The sequence below is a fragment of the Herpailurus yagouaroundi genome, unplaced genomic scaffold (genome assembly GCF_014898765.1).
Source record: "Herpailurus yagouaroundi ecotype Mexico unplaced genomic scaffold, PumYag 195, whole genome shotgun sequence".
NCBI classification, from domain to species: domain Eukaryota; kingdom Metazoa; phylum Chordata; class Mammalia; order Carnivora; family Felidae; genus Herpailurus; species Herpailurus yagouaroundi.
This window is the reverse complement of record NW_024412426.1, coordinates 10,743,370-10,770,625: the sequence shown is the minus strand read 5'-3', so window position 1 is coordinate 10,770,625 and position 27,256 is coordinate 10,743,370. Positions and strand designations below refer to the sequence as shown.

The window sequence follows — 27,256 nt, the reverse complement described above, 5'->3', positions numbered from 1 at the left end:
TTGCAGAGCTGAGTACAAGGAGTACTATGAATCCAGGGACTTGAAAGCCTTCTCGGCAGAACCCTTGCTCATCTACCCCACACACTACACGGGCCAGCCAGGCTACCTGAGTGACACGGAGACCTCGACCATCTGGGACAATGAGACAGTGGCCACGGACTGGGACAGGACACATTCCTGGAAGTCCCGGAAGCAAGGCCACATCCACCGCAATGCCAAGAACACAGAGGCCCTGCCATCGCCAACCTCCTTGGATGCCATGCCTTCGAGGGACGAGCTCTGAGGGCTCCATGGGGGATTCACCACCCTTGGTTTTTTTCTAACGGGCTATTCATCTGTTTGCTCCAGTTTCTGTTAGTGGCCACAGTCATCTAACCAAAGTGGTCTGATGTAATTGAGCAAAGTTAATATATTCTTGACAGGGGAGGATAATAGGGAAACTTAACCCAAATTTCCTAGGATGGCTAGAAGATAGGCTTTATGGCAACCATCGAGATGAACTTCAGTGTAGACACCGAGCCCTTCAGCTTATTATCCAGATGATACTGCTTCCTACATTAAGGATCAACAGTATGGCCCAGAGACTCATCCAAGAGAAAAGTAATCACATCAGTAAGTGGGTGGGCAAGGTAGCCAAGCCACCTGACCACACCTGTTGGTCTTGTGGGCCCATTTTATATCATAGGTATGACCTTGAGAACTTGTGTATATAGTTGGGGAGGGGGATCAAATAATTTAAAATCAAAGTTATTGGGCTTTGGTTTAAAGGAATTCTGTCATAAGCCAAAGTCAGCTGTTCATCTCATTACCCAGTAGGGATGGGTGGGCATTTGGGTCTGTCTGAACTTGGCCTTGACTATCATGGCAGTTGAAGCTCTCATACAGAGATTTTGCCATGTGGGTATAGTTTGTTAGATATTTGAAAGTTTGTGTAGATATTTGAGAAAACAAGAACTCAGACTTTGGCCTTTTCTATTGTGGTCACTTGAGTTAGGATGCTCTATTTATGAAGATAAATTTAATATATAAGGGGTTAGGGCTGGTGTCTAACTTCTGTCCCCAGGGTCCCTGTGCTGCCACGGCACGTCACACTCTCCCCTCCGCCCCCGAGCCTGGGAATGAATTGTGAGTGTTTTATGAGTCACTGTTAAAAGGCAGAGCACATTTTCAGGCCAGCAACTGTCCTTGCCTGAGTTTTTCTATTTTGAGTTATTTATTCTACAAAATGTGGGGGAAATGTGTGTAGGATAAGGCAGAGAAACAGATTTTTCAAGCTCTCAGAGCACCCTAGGGAGCAGTGAGTGTGCGATCTGGTTCTCCTGCATTTCCCAGCCTGGCGTTTTCAAGGGAGGCCTGTTGAGTGGGAGAGTCTCATCACCCGGAAACAAATGCTTCTCCGTTTCAGATGACAGACCTTGGTCAGAAACAGTGGACTGAGCAACTGATTTAGGCCAACCATGAGGGAGGCTCTCGTAGTCAGCATCCTGGGCAGATGACCTCTCTGCTCTCTTCACAGACTGATTTTCTCTAAAGTGCAGTGTTGGGCTACATCTTCCCTGCCAACTCCACAATCTGTGTTCCTCAGATTCTCATGATGGTTTGCCTCAGGTTTGCATTTTCCCCCCCGCAAGCAGTGAAACTTTGCCTCCAGAAATACCCTCCCCACACCCCCCTTCCTGAGCTTCATGCTTTGGAGCAGAGCCCATGGGCAGGGCTGCTGCGTGAACCAAGCCTAGTGCTTCCTGGAGAGGGCCCCCAGATTGCAGAACGAGGTAGCTTGTCTGCCAAAGAACACCAGCCTCAGCCTTCCTTCTTGACTTACTGCCCGTATTCTTCCACACTGATAGTAAGCAAGGAGACTGAGGAAGGCGATCTCAGCTGACTTCTATCTTTACTGCTTTGACATACCCGTCAGAGCCTGACTCTCTTTTTTTTTTTTCCCTAGAAAAACAGAAGGAGCATCTGGGGAGCTAGTGAAAAACCCTTAGGTGATCCCTAAGGTTCCCTTGGGTATTTTGCATTTTGTTTGCATATTTGAGTGTGTGCAAGTGTGCCTGGCTTTAATGATATATATTTTTTAATAGGGTGGGAGGGATATTGGGAGTGGAGAAAGATTGAGTTGACTTTTGTGTGGTTTTGTTTTAATAGAGAACATTTTTTTTCCCTTTTACTGTCAGCTGGTCTGATGGGTTTATGGATTCTCATTCTTAAAAGACATTGGTCTTAAGTTCTAGAATTTTAGATTAGGACTGTTCTACTGTGAATAAAGTTCTGGCTCTGTTAGCCCAGACATTGCTTCTGCCTGCTCAGGTCTGGGATCCCAAGCAGCGCTCTTTTGTTGTGAACATTGTGATCTGCAACCCCGCCCCTGCCATTTGTTTTTAAAAAGTCACCTCTTCAGCAATTCAGGGGCTCCTTGACCTCATTATTCCTGCCTCCACCCTAGTTTTACGTCAAGATATTTGACCTTTGCAGTCACAGACCTTTGCCTCCGGCCATGGCACCTGTTCTTTGTCTCTATAAGTTAAACCCTGTCTGGATTCCCCCATGTGGATCTCCCCCTGGATCTTGGAAGCCCAGGCAGGATCTCCTGGATAGACGACCCTGACTCCAGCAGTGCTGGTGCTGCTGAGTGTGGACTGAGCACCTACAATTTGCAGAGGACACATGGTGTGGGCCTTGCTTTGGGTTCCCTGGGGCCTGCTGCAGGAACTCTGGAAGAGAAGAAAGAGCCGGCATCCCAGTATCCTACACTGTCTATCATGCTGTGTCGTTTCAAGGAGGGGAGATGATAAACTACTTGCCTTCTAGAGCTCTTTGTGAAAAATTAAAAAAAAAAAAAATAGCTCAACGCTATGATTGTTCACTCATTCCACCAACCCTGACCAATGGCCAACGCTGCTGGAACTTCCAGGTTTGCCCTGGACCAAGGATATTGGAGGCCGGAGATAGCCAGTGCTGCTGCTCGCCCCCATGGCAAACGTGGTCACTGACCTTCCTGTCCAGTGGGAGTTGTTTTAGACTCCTGGGTAGAGGTGGGCAAGCAGAAAATATTTCTAGGCTACAGAAAGACAGGCGTCCCCAGTGGGAGAGTGGTAAGGGAGGGTCCATCTTATATTTTTGTTCTATAGGTCAGTCTAACCATTCATCGAAGATACTGGCTGGTTTAAGGCCAAAGAACTTTATCCCAGGGCAAGAAAGAAAGAAAGAAAGAAAGAGAAAGGAAAGGAAGAAAAGAAAGAAAGAGAAAGAGAATCCATGCTGGTATCTCTGACCCCTTGAATTTCAGATCAAGCTTCCCCCAAACCAGGTATGAGCACTGCCTTGTTTCAGGCCCTGTGCTGGGAATCTCAGAGGACGAGGAAGGATCCCTACTGCTGGGAGGTCCGCAGTCCAGTGGAGCAGCCAGGGAAGCAGGAAGGCTTTATTTCAGTGACAGGAAAGAAATGGGCTGTAGGACCTCAGCCCAGTTCTGCCAAGGAAGGCTGTTGGGGCAGTTTTGCTGGGAAGATGGCTGGGGAGGTGACAGTCGTGTTGGCTTTGGGGGCCTGAATGGGCATTTGTACAGGGAGGAAGGTTGGGTGTGGTACATGGCTTCTAGGCACTGGTTTCAATGCTTTCTAGGCACTGGGAAGGTGTGCAGCTGGGAAGAAGTCTGCTGGGGAGTGATGGAGGATGGGGATGTATTGGGGTTGGTGACGGGAGACAAGATTGAGACCTGATCACGATGGCAAGGTAAATCAGCGGCCCTCCCTCCCCGGTTATCATACGTCGTGAATGCAGAGGCCATTGTTTCTGGGGGAATTCTAGGTGTGGTTACTGACAGCAATGCAAAAGTTTGCAGTAAAACGTTGGTGTCTAAAGAGAAGTTCCCATTCAGTTACAAACTTGTGGGTCTTTTCCCTTTTGGTGAAATAAAGTGTAAAGTAAATGTGAGTCTTCCCAAGAGACGTCTACAATGTCCTTTTGAGACGTTCTCTCCAAGTAAACAGAGTGGGAGAGAGATAATCCAGAAGTCATATCCATTGGTGACAAGAAATCCATTCACCGAGGAGTTAAATAACGACAAAGTGAGAATTAAAATGAGGCTGGTCATTCGATAAGAAGGTACCACGTCACAGTGACATAGGAAATGAAAAATAAGAAGCCTGGGAAATAATCATTATGCCCATGTTTTATGTTCTGTGGTGAGGTTTATTATTTCAGAGAGAACGTTCCTCCCGCAGGACATTCTGATTAAATGTGGCTGGGGGGGGAGGGCCAGGTGGAGAGGGTTTGGCAGGTGAGCAGGCTGATGGCAGCCTTGAGTCGACCAGTGGCAAGGAGACAAGGATGAAGAGTCGGACTGGACTTGTGGTGGCCACTGCGTCCTTCTGGCCTGGTTGGAAAAGAGAGAAAATGATGGTGGCTTTAGCGCATTGCGTTATAGTAGATTACAAGAAAATGGTGCCTCCTCTTATCACGAGCACAGGACAAGAGGACGTGGCTTGAATCACAGCGTGAAGAGTTTAGGTTGAACATGCAGGAAGAATTTGACAGAATTATTAAACACCAAGTGGGATTCCAAGGCAAGGTGCTCCATATTAAAATATGCTGCTGGGCAGGAGAACCATTTCCTTCTGCTGTGTGAATTTACCCAACCTAAAATGGCCTGTGTTTTTGCTTCCACCCATAGATGTATTAATACTTGGAGTGATCTTTGCTCAGGCCACTTGGGTGACATCAGCTGAGCTGCCCCAGCCCAAAGCCATCCTCCCATCTGCCCTCAAAAAGGGTGGAAAGAGTGAAGAATCGCCTCTGAGTATCGGTTTGTCTTTATTTTTAATTTGCTGGGTTTATTTTTATGTCCCTCCCTGTAGTTTCCTCAGCACGAATGCCTCTGGAACGGGCGTTTTAATAAAATCTCACGTCCCAGGGCATGTAGAGCGCCAGCTTCGCAGCCCCCGTGAGTTCAGAGGGGGCTCCTCCGGTGTTTCTCCTTCCAGGGGAGGCTGGACAGACATCTGAGCTCTTGCTCATGGGCTAACTTGACTTTCAGAACATAGTGGACAGTGCTCTCTCACTCTCTCTCTCTCCCTCTGGTCCTCAGAAGAGCTTAGAAAATAATGACAAAGTGTCCTCTCCCAAAACAGAATTGGTGGTTTAGAGATTCCCCCAACCCCCCCCATCCCCCCCATCCCCCGCCCCCAACTTCTGGAACTGAGATGTCTAAATGCTGATGGTGTGGCTGCTTTGAAAACCTCCCACACTGACTGAAAAGACTTGAAGGAGATATTATTGTTCAGGCTGGGCCCAGGGAGGACACCACACGGGGAGTGTGAGGGGACAGGGGATTTGACTGGAGAGAAGAGGTGTGGCTTCCAGGGCACAGCACACACAGCCCAGGCAAGGAAGTGCAAGGACAGAGGGATAAGAGACAAATGCAGGCCCTGCAGCAGGGAAAGTGGGGCTGGGGAACCTGCCAGAAAAAGAAGGGAGGGACCCAGAGGGGAAAACCCTACAGGGGAGGCTGAGAGCCAGGGTGGCAGCACCTGGGCTGAGTGGCCGCCATGTTGCCTGGCGGCAGGGCCTGCTGAGGAACAGGTGGGATGCCGGCCGCCCCCCAGTGCCCGTGGGACAGCAGCACCTCCACTAGTGTATCAAAATGGCCCCTGACCAGGGCCGGAGGCACAGAGAGCCCCTTGCCCAGAGTGAGCACAGAGGAGGGAGGATTGAGGAGCAGGGAGCGGGACTTCTGGTAAGAAAACTGTCCGCTGGGGCGCCTGGGTGGCTCAGTCGGTTAAGCGGCCGACTTCGGCTCTGGTCATGATCTCGCGGTCCGTGGGTTCGAGTCCCGCATCGGGCTCTGTGCTGACAGCTCAGAGCCTGGAGCCTGTTTCGGATTCTGTGTCTCCCTCTCTCTGACCCTCCCCTGTTCATGCTCTGTCTCTCCCTGTCTCAAAAATAAATAAAACGTTAAAAAAAATAAAAAAAGAAAATAAAAAAAGAAAGAAAACTGTCCGCTGACCTCAGGGAATCCAGTCAGGGCCCTCATGGGAATCTCCACCGGCTCTGTGTGGTGGCCACTCTGTTCGCTGGGAGGGACCCTCCACTGAGTCAGGGTCACTTCACAGCAGCCGGGTGCGCCCGCAGAAGCCCGCCGGCTGAGCAGCCTGCGGCCGGCCTGGGGGCTGGGGTGATGGCTGCAGGGTCCACCCGCCTCCGTGAACTCCTGGGCTGCGGCCATGGAGCCCTGGCAGCCCTCCAGCCTGAGTCAGCCTGTCCCCAGGGCAGGCCAGCGAGGTTTTCCCAGGGTGCCCATGGGGGGGGGGGAAGCATGGAGGGCTTCTGGGAAGAGGTGACTCCCTCAGGCCAGAAGCTTCCCACCAATACCACAGCTAACTCAGAGTCTGTGACTCAGTGAAGAGTGCTTTCTCTGTGCATGCGGGGTGATTTAATACTGTGTGAACCTCAAGATTAGGACCTATTACCAACCCCTGCTTTCACATGGGGCAACAGCTAAATTAAGTGACTTGCCTAAGAAAGGTAGTGAGTGGCCTGGGACCCACTCTTTCCAGCTCCATGCAAAGTTCCTGGTGGAAGTCTGTCTCTCTCTTTTCTTGCTCATATCTAATGTTTCCGTCTCTCTCTCTCTCTCTCTCTCACACACACACACACACACACACAGCCCAATATACACTGAAGCTTGCAGCACTAACCCATGTTTACTTCCCAGCTTCGAAATCTCATACATCATTAGCTGATCAAACCGATTCCTTGATGACATTTTGCTGGAGGCTTGTAGGGTAGATATGGTATAAACAAGGATCACAAATAGTCTGGTGGCGAGCTAACAACGGTCTCATTTAGAATGCTTCTCCCATTTTGAAAACGATGCCTTGATTTCTTTTTAATGACCGTAGCAATCCATAAAATTTAAATCATTCATTTTTTAAAAAATTTTGATTTACTAGTGCCCTTTATGCAAGAAATTGAGACTGTAGCACAAACTGTTACTTTGGGATTAAATAATGGCGGGAATAAAAATGATTGCTTCAGAGAAGCCTAAAATAAAGTACTTGGGTCCTGTTAACTGGCTTACTAGAGGCTACGCCCGGTTCTAGCGCTCTTGGACGGCATCCAAGCCCTGGTCACATCCACTCCTCACCCAGTTGGTGCTTTTTGCAGGAGACCCTTCCCTTGCACCCACCCCAACCCCCAGGATTCAAATCCTGGCTGGGATCTAACTCACAAAGTAATCCTGATCCTTTTGGCCTTGCTTCCTCATCTGTGAGATGGAATAATGCCCAGGAAGGTAGGTAGCAGTGTTCTGACCAGCAACAGGACGGTCCCTGGAGACTTTAAGGAAACAACCAGACACCCACTTACCCACGAGAGCTCATGTGAATTCTCTTCATCAGAAGGCTGGGGATGGAGCTAACAGACCCCAGGCATTGCCTTCAGCTCTGTAAGGCTGTGGAATATGTCAGGAGAGCCTCCTGGATCCAGCGCCCAGCCCAGTGTGACACACACATAGTGGGGCTCTGACAACTCAAAGCTTTGCCCCTATCTTTGGGCCACTGACGTGACTGCCCTGGGCCTCAGCCCCTGTATCTGTAATCGGAGGGGACTGACTACATCTGTAAGATGCCTTTCAACTCTTAAGGAAATGTTAAATACCCTGGATTCCTCAGCGTGTTGGATAAGTGTTTCCACAGTCTTCTGGGTAGGGATGCTGAGCAATCACACCAAATACTTGTTTGCAAAATCTGAGTCTAAAATAATTGAATTTGCCTGGCTTCTGTTTCATCTCACAGTTTGTGTGTAAACACTTCACATTTTCTGGATTTTTCTTTTACCTGGACCTACAACTACATCTGTAAAGTAGCTCCTGGCTTAGTCGAAGTGGGGACCACAACGAGAAGCATATAAATTGGTGGCCCCTGCATGCTAAAAGCTAACTATTAATTTTGTTCAGTCCAGTTCTAGACAAAATTAAATTACCCTCTGGTATTTTCTCCTTTGAGCACCTCTCTTTCATCAAGCCTTCCTTTGCTCTGTCCAGCCCCATCTCAAGTCCTCACCGCCATGTGTTCCAGACACAGACTTGTTTGTTGACTGTGGAAAGAAGAACAAATCCGTGCACCCTGCTAAGAACACAACTCCTTTGTGGCAGAGATGGTTCATGCCCACCAAGTCCGCCAGGTGTTCTCCCACATTTCCCCCTCTCCCTGCATTCAGATCAGGGCCACGGGCTGACCAACGGACTGTGGATGGACGCAGCACGGTCACCTCGGTCGGGTCAGTTAGGAACAGTGTGAGTTGTCTCCACCATCACTGTGACTTGAGGTGGCAGGGCTGGCAAGATGGAAGCTGGGTCCCGGAGCCACTGTTAGGGGAAAGCCCCTAAGGAGAGCTGCCTGATTCGCATTATACCATGACGTAATGGAAAATAAAACTGCCTTAAGCTACTGAGATTTCGTGGTTTGTTACTTCAGCCTCGCCGAATCGAGCCCAAAACATCCCTTCCAGAGGTATTTCCTGCTAAGAGAGGTTCTAGGGGAAATAACAATGCAAAACCTGAGGGAAAGGACTTCTCACAGTGGACCTAGGGATACTTGTCGTAATCAGTGCCACTGCAGCAGCATCTGTAGAAAAAGAGGATCAGCCTCAGCGAACCTTCTTGATACCACTGGTGTCGGGGCATGAAGCGACACCGTATGCCTCCTTATGGTCTCGTGCTGCATGATGAATTTGGAAAGTCTCCGAAGAAGGGAGTTTTAAGACACTATTCCTTCAGGCAGAAAGTAACCAAGCCCAGCTTCTAGACAGAGGTAGAATGAGGGAATCAGTTTTCTAGAATGATCTTGAAAAAACAGTGACCTAGTGCCAGAGACAGAAATCCCTTTTCTTCTTCCTGTCCCACCTCATATTATCAGTTATTAAAACTGGGGCGCCTGGGTGGCTCAGTCAGTTAAGTGTCCAACTTCAGCTCGGGTGATGATCTCGCGGTTCGTGAGTTCGAGCCCCGCGTCGGGCTCTGTGCTGGCAGCTCGGAGCCTGAACCCTGCTTCAGACTCTGTATTTCCCTCTCTCTCTGCCCCGCCCCCACTCTGTCTCACTCTCAAAAATGAACATTAAAGAAAATTAAAGATAAATAAAGTAAAACACCTGGTTGGCTCTCTCCAAAATCCCACAAGCACCAGAAAATTTGATAATTTGGATCTATTTAAGAATCCAGCGGAAACTTTTGGAAACAGGATGAAATGACCATAATGTGCATCTGTCGAGTGAAGCTGGCCTGGTTCTGATGGCCTTGTGGGAAAACCTTCCTTCCTCCCTCCATAGAGACCCTCCCGGGCTTCCAGGGCACCGTGGATGGGGTTTTAAGAATTATTCAGCTGGGAGCAACTGCGGCCTAGGAAAGACACTCAGAAAGGCGGCAAAGTACTACCTTGGATCCTAACTCTAAGTTGAGGTGGGTTTTTTTTTTTTAATTTTTTTTTTTTAACGTTTATTTATTTTTGAGACAGAGAGAGAGACAGAGAGAGAGACAGAACATGAACGGGGGAGGGGCAGAGAGAGGGAGACACAGAATCCAAAACAGGCTCCAGGCTCTGAGCTGTCAGCACAGAGCCCGACGCGGGGCTCGAACTCACGGACCGTGAGATCATGACCTGAGCCGAAGTCGGACGCTTAACCGACTGAACCACCCAGGTGCCCCGAGGTGTTTTTTTTTAAAGTGTCCCCCACCACATGACTCTTAAGAGTCGCAATCTGGCAAGGCATCATATCTGACTGCAGCTTCCTGAGGATGTCACTCCCTCCCCCAAACGCTCGTGACACTCACCAGTGGAGAGGATCCCCTTCTACCTCTGCCACCGGCTTCCCCTCGGCTCCCTCCAACCGAGCCAGAGGGGGCTTCCAACAAGCCTACGGACACATCTAGGACCCAGAACCCACCTGATGAACCAAATACAGTCCCTTTGGGTCTGGCAGCACATGCCAGCCAAGTCCCAAACCAGTTTATTAGTTTAACCAAAAGGTAAACAGATGATGGAGCTGTAGAAAGACAAGCATGCGAGCAGCTGAAAGCATCACCCGGCTATCCACCGGGAAACAAATTTAAGACATTTCAAGTGGCATTAAATAAATGAGGCTATGTTTTATCTACTTGGAGTTTCCATCGTCTTTAAAAAAGGAAAAAAATATATATATATATATTTTTACATTGCAGTATATAAATCTAGACTCTACATATACAGTACAATACATAGGGCGAGCACACGGCACAACACGTATGTCTTCACAGCCGCACCCTAAACTAGGCCAACAGTTCTGTATTTTGTGACCTTCGAACCCAGAAATTCAGGCTGAGGCTACATGTTCTGCAGTCTCCATGATGTCTAGCACCCCGGCCGTCTCTCCTCCAAGCACAGAAGCGCAAATCGGACGAGCCTTGCAAACAGAACAAAGTGCTTTTCGACTGGTTGAAACCGAGGCGCTCTTTATCATGCACAGTCTGCTCTCCTCGAAAGACCTAAGGGAAATTTGAGGCCTTCCCGGCTCATTCTTTGGTCCACTGCCACGAATCTCTAAACTTTCCCTGGTGTTTCTTGCAGATTTCATATGGCTATTTACATAACATAAATCTCACATAACCTTTGGGAGCTGTCTTTACAGGATTAGGACAAAGGGGAAAAAAAAGCTCCATTTTACAATCTATGCTTTATATCTGGGTTTGTTCTTTTTATTTTTAGAATAAAAACTGGAATTTTGAGAATTTTTTCTTAAAAAGGACATTCTGAAAGTGCTTCTTACACATGTTGATATCGCACATATGGCTTTTTGGTTCAAACCCCCAGCACAGCTCAGATTTGGAAGGGAGAGGGTGATGGTGTTACTAGAGACAAAAATGTCACTTAACAGTAACACTGTGATAGCAAGTGTGGGGACCTGAAAAAAAAATGTTATTGATTCCATCTGGAAGAATGTACCTCATTAAGAAATGATTCAGATCATATACGTAGCCCCATTTCTTTCCCCATGACTAGGCACAGTAATGCTATAAAAGTTAGTGAGTAAAACAGGACACTGCTATCAGCAGGGAACATCTTCTGAGGGGCTATTAACAGAGCAGTCGCTGTTCTGAAATCTTTCACAGGCTCAAAATGATCAAATATAGTCAATCGCAGTAGGAATTTCTACACCTGAGGAATAAATTGCACGTAATATAGAGGTACTACAATCCAGATGGCAAAAGACTCCAGACATATAGTGTTACATGCAAAAGAAGGCAATCAGAAATGGCAATGAAGAAGTGGCATTCCGAGACAGGTAAGAGTCCAAACGAGTCCCCAACCTTTTGTGCTTTCTTTTCCGGCTGGTAAGTTACCAAAGAGCATGGCTACTTGTACAGTAATGATTGTGATATGTTCTTGAGCAGGGGGAACGGACACACGAGGCAGTTGCCAGAAACCAAAATGGGCTTGCGTTGGCTCCAGAGGTGTCACGGGGGCTGGACCAGTGGGTCCGATGGGCCTCCGATGCTCCTCTCGCCCTCCCTGGGGTCGCAAAAAGCGGCAGATGCGGGCAGAGGTCAAAAGCCACTGGCTCATCCAAACCCTTTCCAAAGTGGCCTTTCATTCAGCCGTGGCAGTTCCAGCCTCTGCAGATCTCTTCTGGTGGCACTTGATGGAGAAAGTCATTCTCTCCCTTATAGAAACAGTTTGGACTTCTTATAATACTGGCACAAAGGACACTCTGTATTCCTAGGATTGATTCCATTTACATGGAAGGTATGACACTAGGTTTTCAGTTCTTTCTATTTCCCTGTAAAAAGTGACCTCAACTTCCCAGGCCATTGTGCAAATTCATTTTTCCATAGTCCAGAATATCCCTAAGTCCCATATATATATATACATATATATATATATACATATATATATGTATATATATATATATGTATATATATATATACACACATACATACCAAATATGTGTACATATATATTTATTTATAAAAGTGGATAATTTTGCATTTCAGTCTCAAATAGGTCAAAGAGAATCAGTGAAACATTCATCCTTTTCATGTCAAACTCATCTCCGATTTCCCCCACGATGCCTGTCATAGTGCCTTCCACACCAGAGGTACTCAATAAATAGCTGTGGACTTCACCAATGATCCTCTAACACTGGATGGTCGTTGCAATCACCACGGCCTGTTCTCAGCCCCGCTCTGCCTTTGGCGAGCAAGGGGCCATTGGTCCCTCCCTTCAGAGGGTGATTTTGCTGTGCCTATTGCTCCAGCAGCCCCGTTTAGCTGTCCTGGGCAATGTCAAGCTGGTCCGGCTACGCAATTTCACTTGTTCTTCCATGGAGTTCTTTTTGCGTAAAATGAAGTCAAAGTTCACTTGGCTGTTCATGGCATAAAAGACATTGGCTGAGTCTGGGATCACCAGTTCTAAAGGAGAGAAGGAGAGAGAAGGCAGTCAGCTGGTGTAGGTCAGCCCAAGCACTGACAGTGGCAGGGGGGAAATTTTGTCTGGCCACAAAGCAAGGACCATTGGTCCTTTGTCCTTGGAATGTGAACTGAACCAAACAATGACAACCACCCCCAAAATCAGTTCCAACCACTCCTCAATCCCAATTTTAAATTGAACTAAATGCTCAAATGCAGAATATTTTAGCTAGAAAAAAGTGCAGTAGAAAACAAAGGTGAAGAGACATTAAAACAAAGGGAAAGACACTCCCAGGATCACAGCTAGTCAACAGCAGAACTGGGCTAGAACCCAGGTATCCTTCCTCTCATCGTCCATTTTCTACTCCAGCATGCAACTTTTCTGAGACTGAGAGAATCCAATGACACGGGGTAGAAAAAAAAAATCTACAGCATTTTCCAGAACCTTCTACTTGGAATATTGAAAAATTTTTTGAAGTAATCCCAAATCAAACCAGCTGAATACTAAACAGCATCTATATAAGATAGAGTACATCTGTAAATATTTAAACTGTTGTCTACTTCAATGATTCCCAAACAGACAGCTGCCATTTCTGAACAGGGACTATTCCAAGTATCATATGAAATTATCAAGCAAAGTTACTTTAATTCATTTATATTTTTATTTATTTTTATTTTTTTATTTAAACAAATTTTTTTAATGTTTATTTATTTTTGAGAGACAGAGAGACAAAGACAGAGTGTGAGCCAGGGAGGGGCAGAGAGAGAGGGAGACACAGGATCCGAAGCAGGCTCCAGGCTCTGAGCTGTCAGCACAGAGCCCGATGCGGGGCTCAAACTCACAAACCGCGAGATCATACCTGACCGGAAGTCAGATGCTTCACCGACTGAGCCACCCAGGCGACCCAAATTCATTTATATTTTTAGAAGAAGATATATACTATTTAGCACTCAGGGGTAATGGGTATCTAAAAAAACAAACGGGAATAAAAGAGGTAAAATGGGCAATAGTGTTGGGGAGGCCATCACCAGAGGCATCTGATTGCAGAATGGATGCAGTCAAGCTTATGTTAACTTCAAACACCGAAATTTTATAGAGAGACCGACGCCATCAGGTTCTAAGTGACTCTAGTACATTTTGCACAAATGTCCCCATATTCCCGGGTCAGTAATAATTCACCTCACAACTACGGATCACTTAGCATACCTCCCAAGTACTTTAGGGCACATATTTCTTGTTACCCTCATAACTGTCCTGTGACATTTGAAGAATTCATAGGGTACTGCCTCCTTTTCACTAATTAAGGACCAAGGCCCGAGGAGGTCAAGCAGCCCCCTGAAGACCACCCAAGTGGTGGACAAAACTGGGCCCAGGATTCCTGGTTCTTCAAACCAACTGGTCTCACCTTAGCCTTCGTTCGTGGGCAACATGGTAAAACTCAAGAGATCACCTTGTAGGCTTAGAATTTTAACTGTAACCACAATAAAAGATATAATTGACAAGGGTTTGCCCCACAACTTAGGGGTCCGCTGAACGACTGAGAAAACTCCCAAGAGGTAATTGAAAAAGAATTTTCTCAGAGGCTATATACTTCATCTCTAGGAAAAAGTACTACTCTAATTTCAGCCACTCTTCTCGGGGCCCAAGATACAGCCTGGAGGATTTGCTGGTCAAATGGAGCATGAACAGCTGCTCCCTTCTCATATTCCCAACTTTTAAAATTCTTCTTTTCGCTATACTTGGGGAACAAATGTGAACTGGGGGCACCTTGGTGGCTCAGTCCGTTGAGCATCCGACTTTGGTTCAGGTCACGTTGCCATGGTTTCTGAAATCGAGCCGCGCATCAGGATCTGTGCTGACAGCTCGGAGCCTGGAGCCGTCTTGGGATTCTGTCTCTCTCGCTCTCTGCCCCTCCCCCATTCATGCTCTCTCTCTCTCTCTCTCTCTCTCTCTCAAAAATAAATAAACATTAAAAAAAAAATGTGTGAATTGGTTAGTGTTGGGTCTGCCAGTAGATAGGGTTAATTTCAGTCAATAACCACACTTGGAAAGAGACTTCTTATGACTGAGTTTCTACGATGTGACAGAGTACAGACAACTTACCTACCAGCTTGTTGTCTCCTCTCAACAAATACAACCCCAATTCAAACGGGCAAATAGATACATTCAGGGTAAGTATTTGCCCCCAGTTTTCCTAAAAGGAATTTCTGCCAACAATGGGTTCCTAGACATACTGAAGTATTTCACAGATCACCAGTTCTTTGCCTCAGTAAGTGTGAGATAAAGAGCCTTCAGATTCTGGAGTTAGAAGCTTTTGCTACTTGAACATCAATCATGAATAAAGATAAACTGAAAGAGGGGCACCTGGGTGGCTCAGTTCCAACACCCGCTCCGGTCACAACCATGCGGTTCATGAGTTTGAGCTCCACATCTGGCTCTTTGCTGACCGCTCAGAGCCTGGCACCTGCTTCAGATTCTGTGTCTCCCTCTCTCTCTGCCCATCCCCCACTCTCTCTCTCTCTCTAAACTAGCATCAAAAATTTTTTAATAAAAAAAGATTAAAAGATAAACTGAAAGATAAACCTATAAGCCTCCCATGCATGATTAACTGAAATGAGAAATTATTCCAAGGACCGCTACATTATAGGTTCATATACAACTTAAACACACATTATTGGGTAAAGGAGGTGCGTGACCATCTCAAAGGGGCCAGTAGGCCCCACCGCCCCTCACCTTCTGACACAAGGAGAGACCTCTTCCAAGAAGAATGCTTGATAAAAAGTTTATAGAGCATGCAGCGGCACCTGGGTGGCTCACTTGTTAACATTTCAGCTCAGGTCATAATCTCATGGTTCGTGAGTTCAAGCCTAGTGTCAGGCTCCGCACTAACAGCATGGAGTCTCGTGAGAATTCTCTCTCTCCCCCTCTCTGCCCCTCCCCCCTTCTTTCTCTCAAAATAAATAAGTAAACTTAAAAAAAAAAGTTTATAGAGAATGGGCATGAGAATGCACAGCAAAACTGTAGGCAAAACAGGGTTGTTGCGGGGGCAGCTTGAGATGCTTCATTCTACAAGTGAGGTGACATCAGGGTTCCCCACACAATTAAAAACCCCTATTTGATTCCATTAAAAAACCCCACCGAATTCATTCTCTGACTTCTACACGGGTAACCGGCCACGAGAAGCGACGTGTGCCCACCTTTGTCCTCCGAGATGACCTGTACCAGCTCGTACTCCTCCGCTGGGTCCGAGTCCAGGTTGTGCTTCAGCATCGCCCTCTGGATCACGGCGGGGGTTTTATCCTGGCTCGTCAACTGAAAAGACAATGGATGGGTTTCTAAGTATTCGGCTTCATGAGAGCCCTCTTGACCCTCTTATTCTTGCTGCCTTGTGTCTTCCTGGGAGTAATGGCCCAGTGGAATGAGAACAGGACCAGGAGCCAGAAGCCCTGGGTTCTAGTTCTGGCTCCACCCTTAGTAGCCAAATGATGATGGGCCACTTACTCTCGCCATCACCTACTCCCTCAGTCAAGTGTCTTCCCTTAGTAAAACAGAACATGTTCCTTGCCTATCTCGTCCACACTGGTTGAGGTTACAGTGGGGGGCAGGGTGGAAAAGGAGGGTACTGTGCAAAACGCACAGCATTTTTGGTTCTGGGCTAAAATCATCCTTACCTGTTGAGCTACTGCTACGGCACCAGGTCACAACCTGGAGGTTACAAATGACCGCAGTTCTGCACAAGGATCATTTCAAAACGCACAAGAGACTCCATGACCCAGCAATTTCACATGATCTCACATGATCTCCCAGATCACTCCATGATCTCAGCAATCTAGGTATTGACCAGGAGAAATGAAAACCTATGTCTACAAAAGGACTTCTACACAAGTGTTCATAGCAGATTCACACCCATAATAGCCCCCAGCTGGAATCAACCTGAACCGCCCTTGACAGGAGAGAACAGGGGAATGGACAGAGAGATTATAGTATATTTCTGCTAGAACACAACTTAGCAGTTATAAACTAAGAACTGACACATGCAACAATGTGGATGAATCTCAAAAGCATCATGTTGCGCAAAAAAAACTCAAACGAACAAAAAGCAAAAATAAAAAACTAGACACAAAAGATTACGTGGTACAGGAGACAATTCTTTGAAAAACAGGCAAAACTAATCTATGGCTTTAGAAAATTAACAATAACGAACCTTAACCTTCACTAGGGTTAAGGAGGGGAACTGATTGGAAGGGACACAAGGGAATTTTGGTGGGGGGATGGAAAATGTTCTTTATTTAGATTTGGGGTGATGGTTATGCAGATACAGGTAACTATTAAAACCCAAAGAACTGAACACTTAAGATCTGTGTATGTAATTGCACGTAAATTAGACTTCAATAAAAATCAGCTCCTAGGTGTTCAAAAATAATAAATCTACCATTTTTTAAGCCCAAGTAAAGCTTCTCCTCACCCCCAATTCTGACTTTCTCCCCTTTATCTCTGCACTCCAGCCAACTATTGGCGGGGTGCTTGGCGCAAGAGGAAAAGAGGTCTCTGACTTTTGTAACATCCCTTGAGTGATTTCTTTACATCAGAAAGAATGCACACACACACACACACACACACACACACACACACCACACAAATTATTGTTACTTAAAAATAAAAGCTGTTCTCACCAGGAGGTAAGAGGAGAGACAGCCAGTCAATCAATCAACCAATCAATTTAAAAAAATAAAAGAAGAAGAAGACAACTGATTTCCTCCAGGAAACTGTCTCTGAGAACTTAGAGATGGCAGGGCCTAGATGTCTCCCTCTGGTCCTGAAACAGCAGCTGGTACTTGTGATTCAATAAACAACACGCATTACAATGGGGTCCTTGTAAGCGACAAAGACCCTGTTCATTTGTCTATTACCAAAACATCCGGCATACTCCTTTACAAGGGAGAAATAGATGCACACAAAATTCTAAAAGTGGAAATATGTGTTTTGATAGCCTAAAAAAAAAATACTCCCACAGTTGGATCGAACTGGACCAGAAGCATGAAGTTAAAGAGAAAGGATCCCACTTTAACTGGGGGGGTGGGGGGTGGGTGGGAGAGTGGCGGATGTGGGGCTAAGGTGATTAACGTTGGGTTAAGTTGTCAACTTTAAACCTACCTAAGGAGAGAGCCAGGCTATCCTTATTTTCTTGACCTTAAACTTCCCCAAGTGTGTCCAGATGAGGATGGGATACGGCCAAGAGCTTTCCATGAGTGTTTATTACTCTGTCCCATCCAATGTACTGAGTGGAGTGAAGGGTCACAATCAGTATCAACAGCTCAGTCATGCAGCCTTTGGTTGACATACTGAACCAGCCCTGTCCAGTAGATCTACATAATCTAGCAGACATATTAAAACAAGTTTTTCAAAAGGGAAATTAATTTTAATAACATATTTTATTTAATCCCTCACATCCAAAGTATGATTTCAGTATATAATCCATACAAAAATTACTAATGAGAAATTCTTTCTTTCTTTTGTACTAAATCTTCAAAATCTGGTATATATTTTACACTCACAGTACATCTCCATTTGGACTATTCCCATTTTAAATGCTCAGTCGCCACATGTGGCTTGTGTACTGAATGGCACAGTATTGAATGACACTAGCGTGTCACCTTCATGTACCTTAAATAGAGAATGCAAAGAATTCCCTGTGCCTCTTCCCTGAGGTTAGCTTCCAGTACCACAGGTTCGTTTGGACTATTTTTGAAAGAAAAGACTCCTGCAGCACGTAATCTTTTGTGTCTGGTTTCTTTAACGCAATGTGGCATTTTAGAGATCCATCCACGTGGTTGCATGTGTGCCACTTCTTAGCTTTTACTTCAGAGTCACTGCAGAGTTTCGAGGGGGGACTTCTCTGTCAGCATGTGTAAGAGAAGCCATGTGAAGAAGCCACACTGAAAATACGATAATAACACTGATGGCATGGCTTCTCGGTGGTTCTTTCACCATTCTCTCTCCCACTTGAGTTCTGTCTATTCCTGCCCTCACTCCCTGTGTGACCCTGTCCACCCCGTGGGCTGGACAACTCCCAGAACCAGCCTGGCACCAGCCCAGGTTTCTGCCCATCTTCTAGACAATGTCAGCTGGATGTCCTACTGACCCCTCCAGTGTAAGCATTCCCCAAACCCTCCTCCTCCTCCAGTAGCTTGCATCTCACTTGGTAGGACCACCAACCACCAAGCTGCCTGGGCAGCCTTTAGTTTTCCCTCTTCCTCATCCCCTCCAATGGTAACCCAAAGCTGATGACTAAACTAATGGATTCTACAATTCTACCTCATAAAAATCTTTCAAAAATCCACATGGTCTCCAGCCACATGACTGTCGTTCAAGCCCTCATCATCTTCTACATGGAATATGACAGCAGCTTCCTAACTCACTTCCTCACCTCCCACTATCCCCCACCAGAGCACTGTCTCCACAATGTCAACTACTTTTCCAGTGAACAAATCTGATTGCTACTTAAAAGCCTTCAATGAGATGCTACTGCCTGTAGGACACAAACTCCCTCATGAGGGCTGGAGGCCCTTTACAACCTGGTCTGACCTCTATTAGAGAATATGGTAGATGTTGAACACTGCTTTATGATCTCCCTTTTGATCATAAGGTCCTCAAAGACAGAAACACCTCACTCATCTCCCCATCCACAAAGCCTGGCCCCGTGACAAGCACACATCCAACGTTCAAGAAATCTTTTGTTGATTCTATGACTGCTTTAGGAAAGTTTTTCTTTGGAATGTTAGAAGACAGCATACAGGTCATGTTCAGAGCTGAGCTCATGAGCACTCCGTGTGCCCCCCAAGAAGGCAGGTGATAAAGATGGGAGATGGGACCCACTGCAAATGACAGCCTGCTCTTCAGTGCATGAAGTGGCCTATAAACGAAGAAGTCACTTCCGGGAAATACACACCCAAGGTCATTACCAGGAGACACCTGTGTGTACTCCAAAAGCCTGCCATTAATTCAAGACAGTTTTGAGAGTGTGTCAGAAACACGATTTTTACAAGAGGCTCAAAAAGGTCCATCTAATTTACAAACAGAGTTCCTTGTGGACTCAAACTTTATTTCCAGCTTGATCATTCACTTTACTAAGTTTGATTCCACATGACTAAAGGAGAAAGATTTGCCACCACGGAGCACACGGCTGAGAATGCATGGGAATTCACTATAAATCCAGGCATGTGGTTCCATGGGAAGATTTCCTAGAAGGCATGCAGGAGTGGCATCTTCCCTGGGATACAGTCATTCAGTTGTCCAAATTGACAGTTTTGAAAAAAGTGACACTGACCGGGATAAGTTTTAGCAATTTTTAAGATGTAAAAATTGTATTTTATGGCCACTACTGATATGTAGATTTTTATATAAATATATTACTGGTGCATACGCAGGGAGTAATACCATGGTACATGCTCATTTTGGGCAGATGCCTACATGATGCTAATATTGTACACACTTAGGGGTGTCGGTCCGAGGGCCTTACCATGATGCTCTTGTACATGTTGCCATTGTTGTCCTCTATACTGATGCGGATTATGCAGGTGTCTTCGTTCTGTTGGTTGTAAATGGGAGGCAGCACTGTCGAGGTAATGGATGTCACGGAGACGGAGCGCTTGTGGATTTTGGGGTTGTTGTTGCAGGATGGAGGGGAGGAGAGGGGGTTTATTAAGGACGACATCCCTGAGGAAGTTGTGTCCATGGAATGGATAGAGGAACATGATGAGGAAGACTCAGAGAGCTGGAAGAGTAAACACACCCCAGAAGAACACAGATTAGAACTTTGGCCAATGGCGCGCTTCACAATTTTCAAAGCAGAGGTAGATGCTGAGATGAATAAACTTCAATTACTTCCTCCAGAACATCTCACAGCACACACACACACACATCTTGTCACTGGGGTAAGTATCCTGTTGGCAGATGCCTATCAGTGACTCAGTACTTGCCCTCTACATCCAGGTGAGGACGGATGCAAGGCAGTTCTCAAAATTCCCATTTGCAGCTGCTTTTAAGGAAGTGACCAGCAGATGGCAGCAAATACCAGAAACTAGAGGCAACGTGGCCTCCAGGAGGAAGTCAGAAGCTTAACAAGGGCTGGAGGAAAGCCTTACTTACCAACAGCTTATCCAGTCCCATTGCCCTGAGTGGGAATGCTGCTTAACACGCCCACCACGATCTATTTTCTATCATAGATTTTGTAGCAGGAGAGAAAGGTCTATACTTGTTGAAGTTTCTAAGATAAGGACCACAGATTCTACAGCTCTGCGTGGAACATTAGGCCCCTGGAGATCACCGGGCCCCAATCGCTTTCTGCTGTGAGGAACCTTGATCCAGAGAGAAAAGTACTGGCAGCACCATCATGACATACTCCCCAGTTACCTGACTCCCAAGACCAGGTTCACACGGCAAGCACATAGCCAAGGCCCAGTCTAAAGCTGATGAAAACATGGTAAATGAACATAGTATACCACTACCTTGGTGATGTTTAGCACTGTGATGTGATGAGTTTGCATATATCTTATCTCACGTGGCTCTCCCAACTATCTTGTGAACAAAATGCAGAGCAGTATAAAGATAAGGGAAGAAAGATTCAGAGAAATAGAGCGACTTTCTCAAGGGAACACAGCCTATGAGAAGCTCCATTCCTTTCTACTTTTCTACTTTCTACTTTTAAGGAATGAGGTGCTTTTCCAATTAACTACAGTTACCATAAACTATGCAAGACTAATTACCAAAGAAACAGGATGCCCAAATTCATTAGGTTGTGTTAAAAAACAAACAAAAAAACACCTACATTGAATCACTTTAAATATCAATTGTGGAAAATTACAAATAATTTCTCAGAATGAGTTAAGCTAAATTGTTATATATATTATATAACAAATATTTCAGAAGTCATTTAAAAAATAAGTAATCTACTTATGTCTTTTATACTTGTCTACTTTTCCAAGGAAAAAGCATACAGAAACTTAGCATTCTGATTATCTAGCTTCCAAGTAAAATGGGGTTTATCCTATTTTATTTCCTAAGGACTTCGTCTTCCTATAGCATAACTTTACATTAAATTCTACTATAGGATTAGTTTCATTAGAGCCAGCAAGCTGATTTGATAACTCGGATATGTAGAAGTCTAACTGTGCTCTATAATATGGTTTAGTAACATTTTTTTGTCTATTTTCCCAAGTGAATCAACTTTGTGACTCAGTGTGAGGGCGAACTGATGGTGCATAATTTCAAAAGCATCACTTTGCTTGAAGGTGTACCACACACAGTAGCCAAGAGGGTCCACTGTCCAGTTACTAGTTCAATTTTTTCACCTCCCTTTTCCTCTGTATGAATCCCCTTTCTTTCTGTTAGATTTTCCATAATTTTAATGACACTTAGGATTAAGATAAAGCTTTGAAGACGCCTGAGTTGCAGAAGCTCTAAACGGACCACCTGATGACTCCCCCTAAGGTCTTACTGAGAATTTGCTATGAGGAGCAAGTGTGAAAATAAATGTTTAGAAACCATGATAGGGGGATGAAGTGACAGGAATGCTAAGTACACTTCACTGAACAGAGCAATCTCATAGAGCGCCACTGTGGAAGGCACGCGGGACACCTGAGGCTCAGGATCCAGAGTAGGGAGAGGCTGTGGAGGTCATCCAGGACCCGCTATGCAGGGAGCGGGGGCACCAAGGCCTTTCCAGGTGACATTCAAGGATACTACAGCCCAGTGTGTGCGTGCATCCAAGTCAATGATTCAGCTTTAAACTGACAGAAATTCGTGCCTCTGAGGACGGTTCACCTGAAGAATAAAAATTCCTGACTTGTGCAAGAAATTAAAGCACCCGTGTGATAAGAGAGGAGGCAAGGGGTGTGCAAATGATACACACTTGGGCTGGCTACTGTGTAGTTTTAAGAGGGATGATCTGGACCTTTGCACATGTCCAGTGCACCAACAGGCATAAAGGTGATTCCACCCCCTTCCTGGACAGCGTGTGATATACCTCTATTGTCACTTGTATGATGTCCACCATCAGAAAATGGGGCCACAAAGAATTAGAACCTGTCTAAAGGTGAAGAATGATACTTCACTCCAGATTTTGACAACTTCAAAGCTGCATCTCAAGCCATGGAGAATGATTACATCTCCGGTTTCAAAAATATGCATGGGAAAATGGAGAACAGACTCAAAGGTGTTTGCAGAGCTTTTCCTTCAATATCCGGAGGATGTGCCTCTGGATTTCAACATAGAAAGGTAAGATCCAGCTGGGGCAGCACCTGAGACATCTCAGCCTGATGAGTCCTGAGTAGGATGTCCGTCCTAGATCGGCCACATTGTGACAAGGTCATTTGAGGGTTCCTCTACTGCTGTTGTTGTTGACAACACAATGTGAAACTGCACACTGATCCCCTTACAGAATGGCAGAAAAAAACAAAATGGGGGAATTCTTACCAACACTCTACCTCACTTGCTTATGCTTAAGCTAAGGGGCTAACAGTTGCTTACACAGCAAGTCTGGCTGGCCAAAAATCTCCCCCAAATGGTGCAAATGCTAGCCACATCACAGTTGATGTTTCTTTTTTTTTTTTTTTTTAATTTTTTTTCAACGTTTATTTATTTTTGGGACAGAGAGAGACAGAGCATGAACGGGGGAGGGGCAGAGAGAGAGGGAGACACAGAATTGGAAACAGGCTCCAGGCTCTGAGCCATCAGCCCAGAGCCTGACGCGGGGCTCGAACTCCCGGACCGCGAGATCGTGACCTGGCTGAAGTCGGACGCTTAACCGACTGCGCCACCCAGGCGCCCCCACAGTTAATGTTTCTAATTCAAGCTTCTTCACCAACAGATTAAAGCAGATGTGTACAGAAGATTAAGACAAATCTTGTTCTTGTTGTTGTTGCTATTTTTATTTCTTTATGAAGCCATGGAAAATGGAAACTCTATGGGAATTCTTTTATCACCTCTCAAAGTATACAATGGTAGATTGTATACTTGCTACCAATTCCTTACGCCCCTCTGAATCCATGTCCTTTGTTTGCCCTGTGACTCCACAGTTCCTCCCATTAGAAGGAGTCCCCTGCCTCACTTATTTACGTGAGATTTGGCCACATGATTTGCTTTGGGCAATAAAATGTTGGTATTATGACCAAAGTAAAGGCTTGATACATACCTATGGGGCTGGACTTGCTCTCTTGCTCATTTGTCTTAGCTTACTAACAATATGCCCCGGACAGCTTCATTATGCCAAGAAGAATGAGAGGAGCAGACCTGGACCAAACCCATGACCTAGGGCCAAGCCCAATGCACATCAGCCAACCAGCAGATACATGACAGAGAATAAATGGCTGTTGTTTTAAGTACTGAGTTTTGGAGTGGTTTGCTATGTAACATTATTGCGGTAAAAGCATGGCAAAGACAAAGTATGACACCAAGAGACAAGGCTGATACATCTCTGTCTCTTGACTTTGCGCTCCTTCTAAGAAAATCCTCTGAGTCCTAAATAAAGTATACCTCATGTTACAGGCCACAGTCCTTCAGTCACCTTTGGATCCAAGACAATGTTTCAAAGGCCAGATGAATACACCAATATGCTCACTATTTTTGGACCAGTTTCTATGAGAAATGGGTCCCTAGATTGAACTCTACTTTGACAGCTCCTATAAACATGAATTTCAAACTACTGTACAGTGATACACTTAAAAACAGACATTCTCGTGTGGCAACCACTAAACTACGTCAGGTGTCTACATTAGGACTTAAGGGAAAGGAATGAGGGAATACCTTTTTTTGAGGCTCATCCGGTGTGTCCATGGGGGTGATAGAGCCCTCCTCGGCCTCTGAGTGGTTTGACTCGCAGGACGACACGCTGACAGAGTCCATGCTTTCACCAGAGCTCCCACTGGCAGTGGACTTGGGCTGCTCTTTGGTGGGAGTGCTACTGGTAATCATGTCCGACCCCAGAAATAGTCTGCAGAACACATAAGGCCAGGCAGTTGTTTACAAATATGGAATCCATGATTTAGTAATAGTTTGTGCTAATTAACCCCTTGATTGTTTTGCCAATCTTCCATGCCCTGGCATGACTGGAAAACATTTCCTATAAAGTGTCTAATAGATCACAGTAAACATCTCATCTGAATAGGTCATTTCCAACCTCAAAGGACACACAGATTGCTTAGCTGAATGAGAGGCCATATTAATCTGAGGTCTTTCACTTTTCCAAAGAAGACATCCAGATGGCCAACAGACACATGAAAAGATGCCCGACGTCACTCCTCATCGGGGAAATACAAATCAAAACCACACCGAAATACCACCTCACACCAGTCAGAGTGGCTAAAATGAACAAATCAGGAGACTGTAGATGCTGGCGAGGATGTGGAGAAACAGGAACCCTCGTGCACTGTTGGTGGGAATGCAAACTGGTGCAGCTGCTCTGGAAAACAGTGAGGAAGTTCCTCAAAAAATTAAAAATAGGTCTACCCTATGAGCCAGCACTGCTAGGAATTTACCCAAGGGATACAAGACTGCTGATGCATAGGGGCACTTGTACCACAATGTTTATAGCAGCACTTTCAACAATAGCCAAATTATGGAAAGAGCCTAAATGTCCATCAACTGATGAATGAATAAAAACTCTTTTTAAAGTTGAGCTTGCAATACAGTAAGGAAAATCCCTACAGGCCATAAATGAAAAGGGAACTGAAAACCAGAAGTATGTGAGCTAACTCTGCAGCTGCTCTGGGTGGGGAGTGGGAGGTACCAATCTGGGGGAGCTAGGGACACGGGTTTTAACACACATACAGACCCAAAGATGAGGGCCTCTGTTTATATAAGGTGGGGAGTTGAAATTGAAATCCCTTATAGAGCCAAGACCTTCAAAGAGCTATACCCTTAGTAAAAAGACGGGCAAGACCTGCAAAGAGCTATACCCTTAGTAAAAAGACAGGCTAGAAAAAGGTCTTCCTACTGGCACGGGAAGACAACAAGGAAGCTTATCTGTCTTGGCCTGAGCTTGGGTGAAAGAAAAATGTCTCCCCTAAAATCATGTGTTATCTTCGCCAGCACCTCACTCAACTTTGCTACCTATGCTATACTTTGCTACCTATGCTTCTGTGCAAATCAGAATTAAAAAACATTTCTGGAGGAATACACCTTCAACCCAGGATGTAGAGGATTTTCTGATAAAGATGAGCTCATAATACAACATTACAAAAACATACAAGGAAATATCCCACCCAAAGGGAGTCAACAAACATTAGACTCTTGAGAACTTCAGATACAAGAACTGACAGAAAGAAACTAATAATTTATTCATTCATTTGACAAATGTTTGAGTGTCTACCACAGACCAGGCTATAAAATAAATATGTTTGTAATATTACAGACATAAGAAAAAAGGTTGAAAACAGGAGAGAAGAACAGGACATCCTGACAAATGAACAGGAAGACAATTTGAAAAAAAAACTCGCTTCTAGACTAAAAAATTCAGTGATTTAAAATAAAAACTCGGTGGAAGGATTAAAAAACTGTTTAAGAGAAGCACTGAAAACAAGATGACAGATCTGAAGAAAATTTTAAGAAATCAGCATCAAAATATAAAGACATGGAAAATAAGAAAGGTTAAAAGATGGAGACTGGAATAAGAAATGTTGACGTGTGTAAGAAGAATTCCAAGAGAAGACAATGAAGAGAATGGAAGAGTGACCTTATCTGAAGAGATGGTGGGTGAGAAGATTCCAGAACTAATGAACTGCATGAATGGTGGGTGAGAAGATTCCAGAACTAATGAACTGCATGAATCTTTAGATCCAGGAACTACATCTTGAATAGAATAAATAAGACTCAATCCTCACTTAAACTGTCTAATGGTATATCAAAGACAAAAGAAGTTCTTTTAAGAATGGCAAGGGGGGGGGGGGGGGGGGAGGAGGGGATGGGCATAATACAAAGGAATGGTAAATAGATAGCAGACATCTCAAAAGCAAATGGCAGAAGTAAGAAGACCTGGAATACTGTCTTCAAAGTGCTGAGTGAAAATAACGGTCGCCCTTGAATTCCATACCCAGCTAACAGAATTCTGAGAGTGAGCACAAAATAAAGACTTTCTCAGACAAAGACGGAGAGGGTTCACATTAACAGACAACATGAAAAAGAGTAAAAGGAGGGAAGGGTAAGACGCAAGAAGGAAAGGCATGTAAAGAAACTAGCAAATGCAGCCAAGCCCAACAAGCACTGACTGGACAAAATAACAAGAGTAGAACCACTGAGCCTGATTTTTCATTAAATACTTCAGGAATTATAAGCTCAAATTCCAAGACCTGAAGCATGTCTTTGTTCAGTCTCATCTCTGACCCACCACCTCTTGCCCCATTTTCCATGTCACTTCCTTTCTTGGACCTCCAAGCCTTACTGGGGCTCCAGGGGAAAGCACTAAACTCTGACCACAATTTTCAGGGGAAAAAGCAATGCCACTGTTGTACACCCCCGTGATTACGAGGTAGACCTTTGAAGGCTGTAGACTAGTGGTCCGCAGCCCGTCATCTGAGAATCTAGCTTTGAACGACACTGTTCAAAGACTAAAGGTTCTTCCATTTGCACAATTCCATGAGGTCATTTCTGCTTTACAAAGGGTAACTCTAGCTCAATACTAGGTGTCTCTGACCTTCAGATCAAGCACACCTTCCCTTATGGCTTCAAAATTCTTTCCAACCTCTTTGGAAAATGGATCATTAAATGTGGGGAGAGCAAAGAGTACATTTTCCACATTTTAAAAAATGCTAAGATCATAAAAT

General features: G+C 45.2%; 2 protein-coding genes across 5 annotated transcripts in view; one reads left to right on the top strand and one right to left on the bottom strand.

Annotated features, from left to right (window-relative positions):
• COLGALT2 (collagen beta(1-O)galactosyltransferase 2) overlaps nucleotides 1-2,852 on the top strand; it is a 46,488-nt gene extending 43,636 nt beyond the window's left edge. The window contains exon 11 of the mRNA XM_040446568.1: nucleotides 7-2,852. Within this exon, the coding sequence (XP_040302502.1) occupies nucleotides 7-283 (277 nt within the window). The 3' untranslated portion in view covers nucleotides 284-2,852. The remainder of the gene's footprint in view (nucleotides 1-6) is intronic.
• A 7,108-nt stretch (nucleotides 2,853-9,960) lies between these two features.
• The window catches only part of RGL1 (ral guanine nucleotide dissociation stimulator like 1), a 258,991-nt gene continuing 241,695 nt past the window's right edge, over nucleotides 9,961-27,256 (bottom strand). For 3 of the 4 annotated variants that reach the window (XM_040446563.1, XM_040446566.1, XM_040446565.1), the window contains 4 exons: nucleotides 24,243-24,429; nucleotides 19,960-20,214; nucleotides 15,638-15,752; nucleotides 12,255-12,442 (listed from right to left, as the gene is read on the bottom strand). In XM_040446563.1, the coding sequence (XP_040302497.1) occupies nucleotides 12,255-12,442; nucleotides 15,638-15,752; nucleotides 19,960-20,214; nucleotides 24,243-24,429 (745 nt within the window). Of the gene's footprint in view, nucleotides 12,443-15,637; nucleotides 15,753-19,959; nucleotides 20,215-24,242; nucleotides 24,430-27,256 lie in introns of all 4 variants that reach the window. The other variant, XM_040446564.1, reaches the window with a different exon arrangement.